Consider the following 18,506-nt stretch of genomic DNA (forward strand, 5'->3'; position numbering starts at 1 on the left):
CAGCTGAGGGGCAGAAGGAGCTGGATTCTCAGGAGGCTCCTCCGTGTCTCCTGCTGCTCCTGGGTCTGCTGCTGTTACTCCCGAGTTGTCCTCATCTGAGGAGTCCTCTGACGGGGCCATGACAGGCAGCTTGGTTTAAGGGGGATAGTGTTTGTCTTTTTGGACAGGGGGGTGTAGTAGAACATCTCTAAATAGGAAATAGAATGGGATGCTTCAATGGGAGGAGCATGGAGGACATTTGTGTGTGTCTCTGAAAGAGAGAGAGCCAGTATGGGATAAGGTGGGGAAGACAGTCGACCAAGTGATCATTTAATTGTCTAGCAACAGCCAAGCATTCTTTGATTGTGCTCAGGTCAGCAAAGTAGCAAGGTCATTTACCTTAGCCTTCAGGTGTCTCCCCAAAAGGAACACACAGGATTCAGCCCTGCATCTCCCCCAAAATAAAGTTTATCTATTTTATTTATAAAAGTATTTATATACCACTCTCTTGCAAAACATCATAAAAATACAACATAAAAACTTTTAAAAGCAGTACCAAACAATCGTTAAAATGCCTTGCTACTCAAGAAAATTTTTAAACAACTACATAGGCCTGTTGGCTTAAAAAATGTCTGCATGAAAGCCAAAAGCAAAGATGCCTACTGAATCTCTACTGGAAGAGTGTTTTACAGCATGAGACCGGTGATACTAAATGTCCAACTTTTGGCTGGGGCCATTTAGGCCTCTGTAACATGAGAGACAACTAACAGTGCTCCTCTGAATGATTTCATTGATCAGGCTTGAGTATAGGCTTGAGTATATTGGTGCAGTGACTGCCACTAATGCATGATTGGTAGTCTGCTCAGTAGAAGCCCTGGAAAAGTCTATACTCTGAACTATATCAGAGCTACAACTGTCGACCAACGTAATAATTCTGAGCTGTTCTGTTAAAATTATGGAGAGTCCAAGAAAGCCAACACTTATTTTTTGTCTGGAAGTTCTGAAAAATGCCCTTGTTCTCTAAGTAGTTTTGACCCCTCCCAGCAGCATATCTCACATTTACATTTTTTTCTTGTTGTCTTGCTTTCTCATCAAGCTCTGGAAAGGCTGACTCCCAGTCTGTGAACGTAGAGCATAAAAAACTGAAAGGAAAGCAGGATTTGATCATGTCCAAGAGTTTTCAGCAAGTTGATTTCTGGTGTAAGTATCTTATTGGTGAACTAAATAATCTATTGATTCTTTCCTTAAACCTTCAGAAAGAAAAAAGGTGCCTGTTGGAACCCCACAACTGCCAGCTGCTGAGTTGTAGGTAGAGCTAAGAGGTCCTCTCTTCTTCCAAATCTTGGAGTGCCCCTTGTGCACTGGAGGCAGTTTTAGACATATGCAAGCGCATCCCATCAGCTGAGATATAAATAAAACTAGCAATCAGAGGATCCAGAATGGAGACTGAGCAGGACCATTGGTAAATAGACACATTCTGTGTCTGGCATAGATTTAGATACCAGAGAAAACAGTTCTGCCTCCTTTGTGCCTTGGTTTTTGGGTGTATTTGTCCTGTAATCCTTGGAACCTGTTTTTTTACTTTTTAAATCCAATTTCTGTCTCTCCCTTTCTCCCAAATTTATTTATTTATTTAATTGCATTTCTAAACCACCCTATAGCTAACAGCTCCCAGGGCGGTGTACAAAGGCGCCCAGGATGGCAAACAACCAGGTAGAAAAACAATACAATTTGGTTTTGTATGCAGGATTGGTGTTATACAGTGGAGAAATACTTTCTATCCTCCACTGCATGTAATACTGACATGAATAGAAATATGCTCTTAATCTTTCCAGGGAACAGCAGAGCTCAACCATGAAGGAGCTCAATATTCTTTATCAGGAGGGACATAACTTAATTATGTAGCTAGTGTTTATTTTAATTTGCAGAAGCACTGTATTCTTGATCCTGTTTCCAGTATCTGTGTTTCTCAGGAAGTCATGGTGGATCCTTGGCAGGGGTGCTGCTTTTTAAAATATATATATCCCAGTCTGAGTCTGTATTGGAATTGTTTTTGTTATTAGTGTTTTATCACTTGTAGTTTGCTGCCCTGGGTTTCTTTTGGGAGCAAAGATGGGATATAAATCTAATAACAGAACAAAAACAATTATCTTTCCTTTAAACATGTACATTTCCAGAGCCTGGAATTTGTGGTCGATACTAGCTGAATTATAATAAAACAAAAACAGAAAGCAGGGAGTACATTCATCATGCCACAGACTTCCTTACTATTTTTGATTCCATAGAATCATAGATTTGGAGGGGGTCTTGTAGGCCATCTAGTCCAACCAACTCCCTGTTTGATGTAGGAAATCCAGAGGTAGAACATTTCCAGCAAATGGCTACCAAGCCTTTGAAGACCTTCAGTAGGGAGAGCTTACCTTTCTCCCAAAGGTAATAGCTTACACTGTTAAACTGCTGTTACCGTTAAGAAATGACTTCTCATGTTCCTTAGAAGTTAACCCCCTGTCTCTTAAGCCCCTTGGATCTGGACATGCCCTTTGGGGCAGCAGAGAAGACATCATGGCCCTTTTCTGCGTGACAACCCTTCAGAGGCCATTTGGTGTGCTCAAGCATGTATGCCAAGCTAACATGCTTACAGGGGTGGGCGGGCAGGAGGCAGAACACTTGCTTGATTGCTAGTCAGTCTGACTGTATATATGGTGCCCAGTTATACCCAGAGCGTGAAGCACAACAGACCCTCTCCAAGAGAAAGAAACTGACTTTTTAGCAGATGATGCCTATTTCATCCAAGGTTCTGTCTCTTAATTATGGCAACTGCTTTAAAAGTTCCCTGAGGGGAAATTTTAACTGTATGGAAATGGAAAGCCAGTGACGTATGGCCAAGGTTTACTGTGCCCTCTGTTGCCTCCCCCTCTCCCCTCCCACGCTCCATGGATACCTGAGCAGTTGCTGGATTGTGTTAACTTAACTCTAGGCCTCTCTACAGTGCAAACTGCAGGAAATTTTTAAAGGAAATGCTACCTAGGAAATGGTTATATGTTGCCCACTTCTGGAAATGGAAGGAATGTGGGAAACCCTTTGCCTTACCCAGCAGGCAGCCAATGAATCTCCTTGTTTGCATCAAATATGTTTCTTCATTTATACAAATTCATTTTGAAACCAAACACTTTACTATTCTAGACAGAACATGCTGTGGAAACTCCTCCCAGTTTTCCCCCTCTCTTTAATGCTTACAGCCCTTATTTCTGATTTTAGTATTTTTAAAAATAGTTTGATTGTATTGATGCCTCTTACTACAAAATGTGTTGCATCTTTTTGCTCTGGTGTCCATGTTGTTACATCTTTCTTGCACCCAGGGCACCTTCTGACTTCTTAAAGGTGGTGGAAAGCAAGCCACATAGACTTGATAGAGCTATTGAAAAAGCTCAGCATTACCTTTTTCTTGCATAAAGAAGGCTTCTGGTGTTCAGTTTCAAGAGACCCTACAGGCAGTCACAAATGGAGGTGCACTCCCCTCTCTCTGCACCAACTTTTGGTAAGGGGTGGTGGTGCAGCTCACCCTCACAGCAGTGCCTCTCTGATGTTGACTGCAGTTGAGAGGAGGAAATGGGAGACGGAAGCAGTTGACTCTGCTGTGAAATATAGAAGCCAATCTGTGGGTGAAGTTATAGGTGCTAGTTTCTGCTTTGGAACAATGGTTGGATTAGATGATGCTCAGTTGTTTTCCACTATGATTCTGTGAAGTATGCCTTCATTCTAGGAAAAACCTCTGAGTTAATGTTAGGGCTGAACTCAGGTCACTTTGCCAGCTGTCTTTGGTGTAAGACGGGAACTGCGCAGCCTCCTCTTTCCAAGGCTCCGGACAGCATAGCTTGAAAGCTGGAAATGGGCCAACCTCCCCCCCCCCCAACTTGCTTACAAGTTTGTTGGGTAGTTCTATCTCATCAACAAGCTTTTGGTGTGAAAATCAGAACCCACGAAAAATTATTGCATCCCTGTGTCAAGATTCAGTGGCCTGGAGTAATTCCTCTTTCCTTCTCCCCTACAGTCTGTGAATCCTGCCAGGAGTATTTTGTGGATGAATGTCCAAATCACGGCCCACCTGTGTTTGTGTCAGATGCTCCAGTCCCCATTGGCATCCCCGACCGAGCTGCACTGACCGTCCCACCTGGCATGGAAGTGGTGAAAGAGCCCAGTGGAGAGCGGGATGTGCGCTGCATGAATGAGGTTGTCCCTAAAGGTCGGATTTTTGGACCATATGAAGGGAAGCTCTCCAGTCAGGACAAGTCAGCAGGATTCTTCTCTTGGCTGGTTAGTATCTCAGTGGCATGATTTTTGAAAAACCAGCAGGTTGAATTTTTTTTGAAACTTTAAGAAAAGTTGTGCCTGTAGCCTAGTTAAGAAGGAGCGCTTCCTGTTTACAGTCGGAAGTTTAAAGTGCAGACTGGAAAAGAAGGCTAGAGGGCAGTATGGCTGCCCCTGTTCTGTGGGACAGCATTTCTGTTGAGATGTGACAGGCTGCCACGTTCTGGAAACAACTGAAGGCATTTTTGTTCTGAGAAGCCATCCTAGCTGGATGAATAGGTCTTTGCCATGGATGTCCGTTTTGTATTATTTTAAAAAATCATACAGTAGGGCCCCGCTTCTCGGCGCCCCACTTTTCGGCTTTCCGCTAATATGGTGCCAGCGGGGCGATCAGCTGGAGGAGGGCTGGAGCTCCCCGCACTCCAGCTGATCTTCTCCTCAGGGGTGATCAGACTCCCACACTCCTCCTGATGGCGCCGGAGGAGGGGAAGATCAGCTGTAGCGTGTTCCAGCTGATCTCCTCCTCGGGGGCGGTCAGACTCCCTCACTCCAGCTGATCTCGCCAGAGGAGGGGAAGATCAGCTGTAGTGCGCTTCAGCTGATCTTCTCCTCTTCTGGCGCGATCAGACTCCCACGCTTGAGCTGATCGCGCCAGAGGAGAGGAAGATCAGCTGTAGAGTGCTACAGCTGATCTTCTCCTCCTTTGGTGCGATCAGTGGGTTAGGTTCCAGACCCCTGCACTACAGCTGATCTGCTTTTTGGCAGGGGTCTGGCACCTAACCTGCCGTATGAGTGGGGCCCTACTGTACTCTGTTATTTTTTTGTGCTGTTGTTCTGAGCCCTTGGTTCTGAAACACATATTGGCTGCTTTCACACTGCACATTATTCCATTATTCTGATAATTTCTTACCTGGTAATTTGTGCATTATATTTGATCTTTCACATGACACACAAGCTAGCTGCAGAATTCTAGTGGAATATAGTGGAAGTTTAGCACTAATTTCCGTGATAAATGATACCGAAAATAATCCGTTAGCAAGGCTGGGAACCCAGAAGATTGCAGGAGTTCTTTGCTAGCAGCAGCCACTCACATGACAGGCATCCCAGCATGCAGTGCGTTCCAGCCCTTTAGTCGTGGTTGTTTTTTGTGGTTTTTTTGCCTGATGAACGTTGTACCGGTATTCTGGCATCAGTGCAGATAGCAGCAGCATTTCCCACACACACCCCTGTCTTGATACAACTAAAATAATTTAAAAAGTCAGATCCTAAAGGGAGAGGGCTTGCATGGCGACGGGACAAGATGTTAGACCTCCTACACAGTGGGGAACAGTGTGCATGGGTGAGGGACGAAAACAAGCCGTGTGAAAGACAGTTGTGTGAAATGCCAGTATATTGGCTGGAAAAGCTGCTGTTCCTTAACGCAACAGATACTGCACTGTGAAAGGGATTTTAGAAATCAAGACAGAAGTGCCAACTTTTTAATCCGTTAACCTAATGCAATCAGCCCCATGTGTGAAAGCAACCATTGTCAGATAGTCAACCCAATCTTTCTCTTTAATCAGGAACTATTTTATTAAACCAAATAATAAATGGTATATAGAATCTCCAAGAAAACTTACAGTCTCTGGAGATAGTGAACTGAGGATGGTAATGATGGTGGAGAAGTTTGATGGTAGATGATACTTTTGTTGCCTATGAGACTGTTGAGAAGGTAGGTTCAATAGGAGAAGTAGTCTTTTAAGAAAGATGGGTTTTCAGAGAGAGCTTTGAAGATTGTTTGGTGCGAGAGAGAACTTCTGACAGAGAGAGAGGTGAAAAAGGAGTGTTGTCTTCTGGAGCTATGAGGCTTGCTGCCAGGTTTGCCCATGACTGAAACAAACTGAGGCAGGTTTTGGAGGGAAAAACTAACTCCAGGAAACTAGTTAGAGCTGACCAATAAAAAAGGGTGAAATCACCTGACAGGAAGTTGCTTTATAGCTAACGGTGCATAGAGCCAGGCTCCTATTAATAGATTTTATTGTATGTTATACATCACCTTGAGGTATATATTTGGAAGGTGATTAATAAATAACAGTAAATAATAATAGAAGCCTGGAGCAAGATTTTTGGACTGCTGAAGCAGACTTGAATCAGTTCTGTAGAAGCAAACAGTTCTGTAGGCTGTTCCCCAGCTCTCTTCCAAGCTAAGTCATCATGCTGTCCAAAAGATAACTTAGAAGTGATGTTTAAAAGTGAAAAGTTAATTACTACATTTCCTTATTCTGGTTGTGCCTCCTGTCTTGCTACACTTTTTTCCCGCCCACAGATCGTTGATAAGAACAACCACTATAAGTCCATAGATGGGACAGATGAGACTACATCAAACTGGATGAGGTGAGTCTAGTTCTTGTCTGTTTCTCATCTCCCGGGGGAGGAACAGTACATATTACGACTTTCTTTGTGGTGGTTATATTGAAAATGACTGTTGTCTGCCTGACACTCTTGATTTCTGATTTTATAACTCGGCATTCTTGCAACAAACTTCTGTTTTCTCCTCTACTTTTTCATTTGAGTAGTCAGGTTTCATTTGGGGCAAGGAGAAGAGCTTTGATCATCATTGAATGAGTCTTGAAGTGGTTCTCAGTATCTCTTTACTTTATTGCTTTTCTGTGTTTTTAAAAACTTTTTTTTAAATCCATACTAATTGTTTTTGCTTTTGGTAAATTATGAAAAAGGGAAAACTCTGCAAAAGCCATCTTGTTTGGGCTTCTGTTTGTTGGTTGATGTTTATTGTCTGCTTTGTTGGTTACAAAGGTACAACCAGAGAGATGTTTTTATTTTAATTTTTCTTTATTTATTTCATTTATATCCCACCTTTTCTCCAAGGAGCTCAAGGTGGTATACATGGTTCTCTTCTCCCCATTTAAACCCCACAACAACCCTGTGAAGTAGGTTAGGCTGAGAGGCAGTGACTGGCTGAAGGTCACTCAGCAATCTTCATGTCTGAGTGGGGATGCAAACCCTGGTTCCCAGGTCCTAGTCCAACACTCTTACTACTGTGTGGTGCTTCTGCAAAGATAGGAACACCCATAATGTTTGTTTTGAAAGCTTTCTTGTCGCTTGTCACTGAACTTTGTGAGAAGTCCTGTGTGTTCCTACTTTATTTGAAATTCCTTTGCCACTGTGCTGATGGAGCATGGAATACATTCACTTGTTTTATGGTGTTCCTGCTTTCACATACCGTAAATAAGAGCTTTTGAGGGAGAGATACATATGTGTGCTACTTACAAACTTGGCTCCATAATTTGAAAATACTAAGGCCACTTTCACACCACACATTTATTCCACTTTAAACAGTCATGGCTTCCCCCAAATAATCCTGGGAAATGTAGTTTGTGAAGGGTGCTGAGAATTCTTAGGAGACCCCTATTCACATCATAGAGCTACAATTCCCAGAATTCTCTGAGAAGAGGAACTGACTGTTAAACCACTCTGGGAACTGTAACCCTGTGAGGGAAATAGAGGTTTCTGAATAACTTTCAGCACACTTCACAAACTACATCTCCCAGGATTCTTTGGGGGAAGCCATGACTGTTTAAAGTGGATCCGAAGGAAGATCCTCCCTCCCTCCTAGTCAACCAGGCTATTCTAAATATATATATATGTTTTTATTCTTGGTTTTGTATTACGAGTAAAGTCAACTGTATATTGTATTGTATTTCGGGTCTTTGACCGCAAATAAACTTGATTGATTGATTGATTGATTGATTGATTGACTGTTTAAAGTGGAATAATAGTGGAATAAATATATGGTGTGAATGTGGCCTAAGAATGGTGCTCGATCTTTCCTTTATTTTTTAAATCCATACATGTATTTTTATTCCACACATATATTGTGTTGTATTTTCTCTATATGTTGCTTAGTTTGTGACTTAATTGTTTTTTAGACGAATGTAGAAGTTACTAATGAATTATAAATCTAGCTGGATATCTTGTGTATGAAACGATCCATCTAAGAAGTTAACAAGTCAATTGCATACTTGTAGAAAAGCAAAAGGCAAGCCATCTGGATGTACATGGGCATTAAGAGTTTGCAGGTGGTATCCGTAACAAAACTTTTGCAGTGTGGAGTGCTTCTGTTCAGGGTTCCATCCAGTCTTGTCCTTTTCTGAGATACTCCATTCCATGTATACCCCATTTGATTTTCCCTTCCCCCTAGTCTTCTACCCCCACCCCCAAATGAGAATCTGTGTTCAGTGATCACTGGTCATATTCAGTCCTCATTAGGCTGTTTTTGTCCCCCCCACCACCACCACTTTAGGATTTTTCTAAAGATTTTTTATTGTACTTTTGCAAACTTCAGGGTTCTTCTGAGTCTGTTGTTACCTTTGTCTTGTTTGTAGTTAATGCAATTTTGGATACAGAAGCATAGGTCCTAGTAAACTTAAAATCATTATTAGAGCTAGAGCATCCCAATACTGGACAGTTGCATCTGTGCCTAAACAAAGGGAACCCCGTGCAGTTAGACAGCATTCCACTTCACCCATGTTGCAGCATGGAGTACTTCTGTTTGGGATTCTATCCACTGTTATCACCCTGGAGACTGATAGATAGTGGAGATCTTTGTGTTCTTATTGCTTTTCTCCTGCTTTTTTAGTTTGGTAGTTTGAGTGCACTGTGAGTCTGATTTTCTTTAAAACGAGTAGTTACTGAGATTTAGATTCAACAAAATACAGAAAGTTAGACTTTAAACCAAATAGAGTACAGAAAATTACCCAAAGCTGCCAGAGTCAAAAGTATTGATCATAAGAATAAATCACATGATATTTTTCATGTAATACATTTATCTTGCCCTAGTTTGCTCTCCTCTTCTTGAAAATTCTTGTACATGATAAAAATGTTCTTCTTGAAGACTGCTTTACATATTACCCTGCTCTCCATAACATGCAAAAGGTTGTGTGTTGTTTTTGCCGAGTATTTGCCATGTATACTTGGATGGGAAGTTTCAGTTGGAACCATAGAGAACAAAAGGTAGATATATAGCTTACAAGCTTTTCAGGTCAGTGATTCGTAGGGTCGCCATAAGTCGTAATCGACTTGAAGGCACATAACACGCACACACACAGCTTACAAGTTTAGGGGTACTGCACAGATCCCATGGGTACCTGCTAAATTTGTAGTGTGCAGTGGTCCTGAGATAGCTGGTGAAAGTTTTGGTATCAAGTCTATTAATAAAAATCTGGTGAAACAACATTGGTATGTATGGATAGAGTTAGTGGTTTCTGCAGAAGCTTGTCTGCCTCTTTTCCCCTCCCTTCTTCCAAGCCAAGGTATAGGTTTTGAAATAAACTATAGTTCTCTGCATCCCTTTGTTTGTTTGTTTCTCAGTCCCTTTTACTTATTAAAATCCACTGCTAATATCAGTTGGGTTTTCATGTACCTCTTTGATATTCCTCATCTTCTGCAGTACAAAAAAGGAAAAAATTAATTGAGAAGAACAACAGTTGGTAATCCAGGAAAGTTCTCAAATGTAGGAAACCTAGAATAGTTTGCTAAATTTGGTTAGTCAGATTTAATGTGTTAAAGGCTCTTGAGTCACAACTGGATTGTTAAATGTCTTCAATGGCCCATCTTTTGTATAAATGAATCTATGTAATTTATTTTGTATCATAGGATATGTGCTGTAATTTTTTTTCTTGCAGAGAATACTTAAACCCTTTAATGTGAACAGAGCTTAAGTACAACCATTACATCTATTAAAAATAGAATATGGTACAGCGTGTGTGTCTATGAATCCCTTCCTTGCTCCCCCCCCCAAAAGAACAGCCCCTTCATTGCTGTTTTAGAAACAAAATGTCTTGCTGTTCCTACATTTAGTGGAAAAATGGGAAGCTTTGTGTGAGCAGAGGAGAAGTAACTCACCAAGTTGGGAGCAAATGCACAATTTGTCTTGTTTCTTGCTGGTAATTGTTTGGGTACTTCACATTGATTTCCTTCTACCCATTTGTGCTTTGTGGGATATTGAACTCAAGGAATTTGACAGAACGAAAGAGGAAGCCCAAGTTCTCCAGGGAGGAGCTGGACATTCTGGTCACTGAAGTGACCCAGAACGAAGCCAGGCTGTTTGGCAGGGAGACAATACGTCTATCCCACGCAGACAGGGACAAGATTTGGGAAAGCATAGCCAGAAAAATCACATCGGTGAGCCAGGTCCCCAGGTCTGTGAAAGATATTAAGCACAGATGGGATGACATGAAGAGAAGGACCAAAGACAAACTGGCATACATGCAGAGGTCCCTCTCCAGTCCCAGCAGTCCGGGGAGGCCCTCGGCCATTGTCCTGACCGCCCACGAGAGAGCCATCGAGTCGACGCTGCATTCGTCACGCCAGATGCACGGCTTCCGGAGAGCGGATCTGGACGTGGTTGACAGCCCATCAACCAGCTGTAAGTATTGCCTCTCCCCCTCTGTCCCCTACTGAACAGATCTGACCAAAGAAATGTGTGTATTACACAAAATGTCAATCTGCCCTGCTAGTGAAGCTCTTCTCTCTGGTCCCTTTTCCTGTTATGCTTGGTCCTTTCCACCCCGTTGCCTTCCTTAGTCCTAGTTTATAAAGAGATTGTGCAGGACTGTACCTTGAATGAATGGATATCAGCTAGGTATTGTGAGTTTTCCCACTGTATGGAATGGCAAATGTGGAGATATTTGAAGTTTGTGTGTACACACACACACTCCATGCAGTGAGTGAAAAAGGAAAGACTAAAAGTTTGAGCAAAAACTTGTCCTTAAAGAATCCAGTATATGGATAACTTGATTAGTTCATAAACACATAAATGTAGAAATTTTGTACACCAAGCAGCACTGCATGGAGATAGTACCACATGGATTTGCCATGTCCATATAATTCATATGGGTGATACCCTTGAGCTTTCCACCCATTTACCAAGATAAAAGGATTGCAGACGTGGAGCTTATGGTGCGCAGATGCATGTACCCAATTCATACAGTATTTTCTGTGCCTCCACTTCATCTCCTATCAAGAATTTCCACATTTGTGAACGTGTGGTGCAGCCTTGGCTCTTGCATGTGCAAAATGGTGCTTGAGGTTTGGCTTATCTGGTATTTGTGATGTTCAGGACAGGCATCTCAAATGGATGCCAGAAATATCAAGAAACAAGCAATTGGCTCTGTGCTTCTGACTTGTAACAATTGTTATACTGGACAAAACATGGGGAAAGTTCCAGAAGCACGTAGGCTGACCTATTAATAATGTCTTTTGCAGTTTTCCCTGTTATAACAGGCAGTGCTATGGTCTAGAGTTTTTAGGCTCAGCTAGGTAGGATGACATAGCAATATAATAAAGCTAGGGGGAGGTCTATGGCCCATCACATCACACTCGGCTCTAGACTGAATCACTAAAACCTCTAAATGCTAGGCACTTCTTCAAAAATTCTTGCCATAAAGCATTCCACCGAAGTGTGGCCAAACTCCTTTTCGCTGGTTTTATTATCCTGTACTAGTGTTAAACTTGCTCTTCTAGATTATAAGTTTGATAGAAAGGAAAAGGATGCAAAATATTATACTAAATCCCTCTACAGTGGTAAAGCCTCTTTATCCTGGAAAGGAAGAGCTGTGGTGTGTATGCAGTGGAATTGTAGGTACCATCACTCCTTGAGTTACTCCTTCCACTATGTTAAAGGTAGCCCTCCAGGTGTTGCTAGACTCCAGCTCCTGTCATCCTTGAAGATTGGCCATGTTGGCTGGGGCTGTCGGAAACTAGAGTCTAGCAATATCTGGAGGAAACCACATTGGCTTCCTCTACTCTACAGCCACAGTGGCTTGCGCCATCACATAGAGCTGCTTAACAGTAGTTCATCTACACAGTAGTGTCTCCTCCAGCTGTCGGTGGCATTCCAAGATCTCGGGCGGAGGTCTCTTCTTGCCTTGCTACTGAGATCCTTTATTTGGTGATACCTTGGATCTTCTGCATGCAGAGCATGAACTCTGCCACTGAGCTATGGCCTGCTTTTGGGATCACTAGTCCCTTACAAGCTGACCAAGATGACTTAATGGTGGATGTCTCCCCAGGTTGCCACACAGGAAATGATTCCTGGCAACTGCTGCCAGATACACTGGAAGTTCCTGATATGTATAATCATCAGTATGTGATCAAAGCAATAAAATTGATTGTTGTATTTTTTGTGTGTGTAACTGAAGAGGAATGTTCACAGTAGACTTTCATTAAAGGAAGTGCATCATTTCAGTTTTTCTACTTCAAATAATCATCTGTAGTTGACTTTACACCAGGTGGCTTCAAAGCAGTAATAATAACAGAGTGATACTGAGCAAAATGCATTGTGTAAACTTAACAAACAGCTTCACTACCATTATCATTTTCTAGATTTAAAACATTCCATGTGTACATTTCTAGGCTACTCAGAGTGGAACATTAACTGTTGGAGTGTTTTTTTGTTTTTATCTTTTAGCAATATGGCCCAGTTAAGCAGAGTGCTCTGTTCTGACTTGTCATCTACTCTCTCAGTTTAGTTCTCTCATGGCAAGTTCGCCTTCTATGTTTCGTAAATGGAGACTTACATTGTACAAGAAATTATTTTTAAAGGAATCTCCCAAATCTAAAAAAACCCCTTGTGTTTTATCAAAATACCAAGTTAAATGTTGGCTTCTCCTGAACTTTTTGAAATAGAGATTGTCAGAGGACAATCTTCATGAAGTGATTAGAGCAAATCAAATAATTTGGTGTTTTCTTTTTGTATTTTAAGCTGATGAAGATGAGGAAGTGCCAGGCCCCTCACGGCAGTGTCACTTTTCATCACTACAGAGGGATGCAGAAGTTGATCGTCTCTCCATACCATCTTACCTTCATTCTTCTTCTCTTTTGGATCACTTGGATATTATTAACCAAAGGCAGGAAATGAAGCACCCAAACCCATGTTCCCAGTCCTCCTTTAGGTCCCCTCGTTCATGTGCCCAAAGCCCACCTCTCTCTGGCTTTGACCAACAGCTCTTCGACTCCCACATCCAACAGACTGAGCTCTTCAGGCAGTTCTGTCAGGAGCTGGTGACAATCCACAGAGACATGGCAAATAACATGCATGTGGTCAGCCAGAGGATGTCTGACTTGACTGGACAGGTTGGCCAGATGTGTCAGACCTTGACCAAAATAAAGGATGAGCTTCAAACTCTGAGTAAGGGTCAGGTCCCTAACGCTAGCCAGAGGGTCAACCTGCAGACAGCAGCATCAAAGAGCCCTTCTGAACCCAAGACAGAAATTAGCCAAAGTCATCCCAAGCAGACTTCTCTTCCTCGGACTACAAGGTCACAGAAGAGAAAGTACCACTTCTAGCTTCTTTAGTATTAAACAGAAAAGAACAAAAAAGAGTTGAATTAGAAAATATTCCTTAGCATGATTTTTGGGGAAGGTTGTGAGGGTTCCCTACTAAGATTAATATAAATTATGTCAATTTAGCAGTAGGCTTTGCTCAGTGCGCTTGGAATCATAGCATCTTGCTTGCCCAGTATGAAGTGGAAGCTGTGGAACACCTTAAAACAAAACAAAGGTGAAATTTAACAGCTTTCTTGCTCTATGTAGCTAAGGTGGATAAATATTTGTTTTCTTGACCTTTCATGCTCAAGAAACATTATTTATACTTTGCATTTAAATAACTGCTCTTAAAGGAAAACTTAAAATATGCCTTTCCCAATTTTCCTTCTGTAAATGGCACTGTGTGGATCTAAGCGAACTGGAGTACTCTCACAGCTGTGAAGGTCTGGTGTAAAAGGCCCACTTTCTTTATTTTAGTTACAGACTATTGAGGTTTGTGGTTTGGATGCTAAAACTGGGTAGATATTAGCAGAGGAGGGGCCTGTAAAAATAGGAAAAATAAATGTCTGCTTGCAAAGCATGCAAACCACCACCCAACAGAACATACTTCCTCACTGACTTTCTCTGATATTAAAGCGGCAAAAGCAGTTCTGGCAGATGTCAGCCACTTCAGGCCATTAAGAGGAGATGGCCTGGCAGAATTTTGTAATACTGCAGTACATAAAAATAAGTGCATTTACTTGAAAGTAAGTTGCATGGAAATCTATTGGTTAACCTACAAGCAATGTGTTTTGGAGAAAGGTTGCTACTGACCATTCTATTAATTTTTCCACTTCTTTGTATCTATCTGCATCTGCAGTCTTCAGGATATTACTAGTGCAATATGTCTAATGGCTACACTATGCTGTACCTTTTAAAAAAAACTTACCTTTATGAGCTGGGGAATGGCTTTTTCAGAGGCAAGTAACTGGAGCATGCTCAAATGCTGGTTGCGATACCAGTGTGATTCTTCTGATGTCATCAGAATTGCTGTTTTGTTTATACTGTGGATCACAGCAAACATGATGCTGCCTTTTTAACCTTCTTGTTCTCACAGATCTGCTAGTGTGTGTCCTCTTTATACCAGTTTACTGCTTAACATGTGCTTTATTCATGCATTCAGAAGAACAGGTGAAGGCTTAAACTAGCACAGCAGTGTGTACCCATTCTACACCTATCCCCCTCCAACCTTCCCACATTGAGTGGCTTCAATCACAAGGAAGCTTGCAGGCGTTTTCAGGCAAGCATGTTCACAAGTCTTCTTCACAGACCTTTTCACTAAATACAGGAAAGTTGGGGAAACAGAAGGGCCTGGTGTGCACAGGGGGTGTGGGGCTGGCATGACTGTGGCTGCTTCACCCAGTTTAAACCCTCATATATTCTTTTAGACCCATGAATAGGGCAATGTGGCAAGGGGCAAGTGGGGATGTCAGCTATTGCCCATGTGATACAAGATTAGATCTGCTTAGATCTAAAATGCAGCTTAGCCAGGCCTGTTAGGGCTCGGCTATTGTTTTGGAACTGGATATTTCAGTAGTAATGTCACATCTGTTTGGAGTATGTATATTAAAACTGCATGTGCACTGTACCTTTTTCATATCTGCACCTGCTCCTCTGCACACTATAGCTGTCATATAGGAGAGACAATTCCCTTTAAACAGTGGTCCACGTTTCACAAGGCCTCTTTGGCAATGAGCAATAAGATAAATGTGGGTTGCAATGCTATACACACTTACCTGGGGGAAATCACCCTGAACTCAGGAGGACTCCCTTGAGTGTGCTGTTAATGTTATAGCCTGAGAGAACTGTTGTTGCAGCCCCACCTCCCCTGAGGCTATTTAAAACCTGTGTTGCCCTGAGGGAAGGCAGAAGAGGGGAAAGCCAGGTGAGGTGCTTGTGCCACTTGCTCCTGAAGTAGACCTGAAAATATTTTGTTCCATTTGTTTTGTATTAATACTTGTAAACTGCCTTGGAATGCCTTGTTAGACAGGCAGCATGTAAATGCAATACATGAAGTTGTGATCAGACATTAAAAGCCTTTTTCAGAGGAAACTGCTGGTCTACAGTGTTGCTACCTGTTCACAGGGAAGTTAAAATCCACATGACATAAGATGTGGATCACTGTCTCATGAATTAACCAATTAAGTATTTGTACACTTTGAGATAAGCATAGCAGCAGTGTACTACAAATTACTGTGGAGGAAATAATACAAAGAATCTGGAAGTGCCTGATCCTCAAAACATTCCACCACTTAGGCAAATGGGTTTTGCCCCTTGCAAAGCAGTTTAGATTGTAAGCTCCCTGGAGCAGAGACCTTTTCTTTTGCTTATCTTAACCCTGTAAAGTACCAACTCCACAGATTGTACTATATAAATTAAAATAATGGGAATAGTACCTATTGCTAAACTCCTGATGGTTTGTGTGTGTATTTCAGGCCATTAGGATGAATAATGTTTTGCTGTCCTATTTCAAACTTTTATGAGGTGGTGTTGATTCAACTGTGTCATCCTTGAAGAATTGCTGCTTAGAATTGAGCCATAGACAAAGCACTTAGCAGTCACAGCTGCTACAACCCTTTTCTGAGAAGTCCAGATGCTTGTAGCCTCTGGGTTTCTGGGACTTGGAGAACTGCGCACTTTGGTGTTTAGCAGCACCTAAATTGATGATCTGGGTTTAGAGCCTTAAAGCTAAAGTTGAGAATTGTGAGACATTAGTATATAAACATATCTGGGCAAATAAAAGTATGGCCAATGATTTACTTTTTCTGTGGGGAATTAGCAAAAACCAACGTGTTCTTTGCTTTCTGAAATGCTTATCTTGTGATCATCCCACAAGGGATGGTTCTTTTGTATGTGATTGTTTATACCTGGCATGTTTTTAAGTGCCCCTTGTTTTGACTAAAATACTGTGCTTACCCTACTACTACTTACATAGTATGGAAATTTATCTTTATGAGTATTTTTGTTAACAATAAATATATAATAGTTAAAACTCAAACTCCTTGTTGGGTCACTTCTTCTCTCTACATGTGTGTGTGTTTTGAAATTGTGCTTGCTCATATTTCAAGCACATAATAGTTTTCAACATTTGTATCTCTGCATTGTGCACAAATGGCACTTGCCTATCAGGATATAATTGTCAGATTGATTTTTGCTACATTTCATTGTCAAGTTAATGACTAGAAGCCTTTATTCATCAACAAAGAACAAAGTAAAGGTGTATTGTTTGTTCATGTTCCTAGTATGAAAGTTTGTTCATGTTTCTAAAAATCTACCCATTTTCACTGTTACATGAATACAAAAAGCAGCTCAAAAATACCGTTTTTCCAGATGGCCTATAATCTGCCTCATGAGGTCGGGGCCATGGCTACTGTCAGTTCTACACTGCATCAGCAGTGTCAGGGGGGGCTGGAAATTCCTGGGTCTTTGGCAGGGAAGTAAAGTCCTTAGCCAGCAGTCAGGTTGTAAATCTGCCAGGCCTATCCGAAGCGTACTTGCCGAGTCAGAAGTCCAGAAGCGAGGTCAGTGGAGGTCCGGGATCAATTGCCAAGGGGTCAGTCAAAGAGATGCTGCAGGGAAACTAGGTCTACACAAAACCCCGCCTGACGTTGCAGTCAGCAACAAGCTGCAGCCAAGGTGTGCCTTATAAAGAGCAGGATGGACAGCAGGTGTGAGCCCTCAGCGTTTGGGCCTTAAGGAGACAGGCCTGCCTCTCTTCTGCCTGACCTTCTGCTGTCTACGTTCTGCAGGTGAGGGGGGAGTATCCTGTTCACTGTCTGTGTCTGGCTGCAGGGCCTCTGCTGTCCCTGGGGTGCTCTGCAGCTGAGGGGCAGAAGGAGCTGGATTCTCAGGAGGCTCCTCCGTGTCTCCTGCTGCTCCTGGGTCTGCTGCTGTTACTCCTGAGTCATCCTCATCTGAGGAGTCCTCTGACAGGGCCATGACAGCTACTACCATAGAGCATAATAGGAACAATAGATATGTATACTCCACGCAGATCTCTTGGAGATAGGTTTGAGATCTGAGCTATCCATTTAGGTATATGCAAGAGTTGTGCATCCTTAGATTAAGTTTCCTTGTAGCTATGCCAGAAACCTCTTCTGAATCTCTTGTTTTTGTGGTGGCTTGTCATGGTTGTCCAGCTATGTAAACGCTGTGGCTGTAGACACATATAACCCCCAATACACTCGCTATATAAAAGGGTAAATAACTCCTTCAAACAGATTATCACAATTTCTTCAAAACAGATAGACCATTGGCCACTGGTTGTTAGCTTTTCCAATGCATTTGGAAAATGAGTAAATGTTCATTTAAATGTATGCATATATGGAATTGCTTAATTTGGAATTGATTCTGAGAATTTTTCTTTAAAAACTAAGAGCAACCATCAGGAAAGGAAAACCTGATCAGAGCAACACCTGTCTCCAATTGTCAAAGGACTGTATCTGATTTGAGCAAACACATGAAAACTCAGTGCAACTGGGAAAAGGAATGAATTTTCAGAGTTGCTGCTTGGCTGGAATGCCACGATCTTTCCCCTCTGTATCTTCACCCTTGCCTTGCAATCCTAAGCAATGAAACTGGGATGGAGAGGCTTAATCACATAGTCAGAAGCTGCTCTGTTCTTCTTGACTTTACCCTACAGCAGGGATGGGGAACCTGTGACCCTTCAGATGATATTGGACTCACACACCCATCATCCTCTTCCACCTTGGCTAATGGTCAGAGATGATGGGAGTTTGTAGTCCAACAGCAGTGAGAGGGCCATAGCTTTCCCTTCCCAGCCCTACAGTGTCCAGACCCCTCTTCCTATGGTTGTAAAGTCCCCAGTGTGGCTTAATGGACATGTCGCCTCCTCT

At 42.1% G+C, this 18,506-nt stretch overlaps 1 protein-coding gene and 1 pseudogene across 5 annotated transcripts in view; both read left to right on the top strand.

The window, feature by feature from the left end:
- LOC133377234 (zinc finger protein 862-like) overlaps positions 1–18,506 on the top strand; it is a 68,284-nt gene that overhangs the window by 23,202 nt on the left and 26,576 nt on the right. For all 5 annotated transcript variants that reach the window (XM_061610841.1, XM_061610845.1, XM_061610842.1 and 2 more), the window contains exons 3-5: positions 1,076–1,179; positions 4,031–4,293; positions 6,593–6,660. In XM_061610841.1, coding sequence (XP_061466825.1) covers positions 1,076–1,179; positions 4,031–4,293; positions 6,593–6,660 — 435 coding nt within the window. The remainder of the gene's footprint in view (positions 1–1,075; positions 1,180–4,030; positions 4,294–6,592; positions 6,661–18,506) is intronic.
- Positions 9,701–16,648, top strand: LOC133377236 (uncharacterized; annotated as a pseudogene).

This window comes from Rhineura floridana, chromosome 2, assembly GCF_030035675.1.
Source record: "Rhineura floridana isolate rRhiFlo1 chromosome 2, rRhiFlo1.hap2, whole genome shotgun sequence".
Classification (NCBI taxonomy): Eukaryota; Metazoa; Chordata; class Lepidosauria; order Squamata; family Rhineuridae; genus Rhineura; species Rhineura floridana.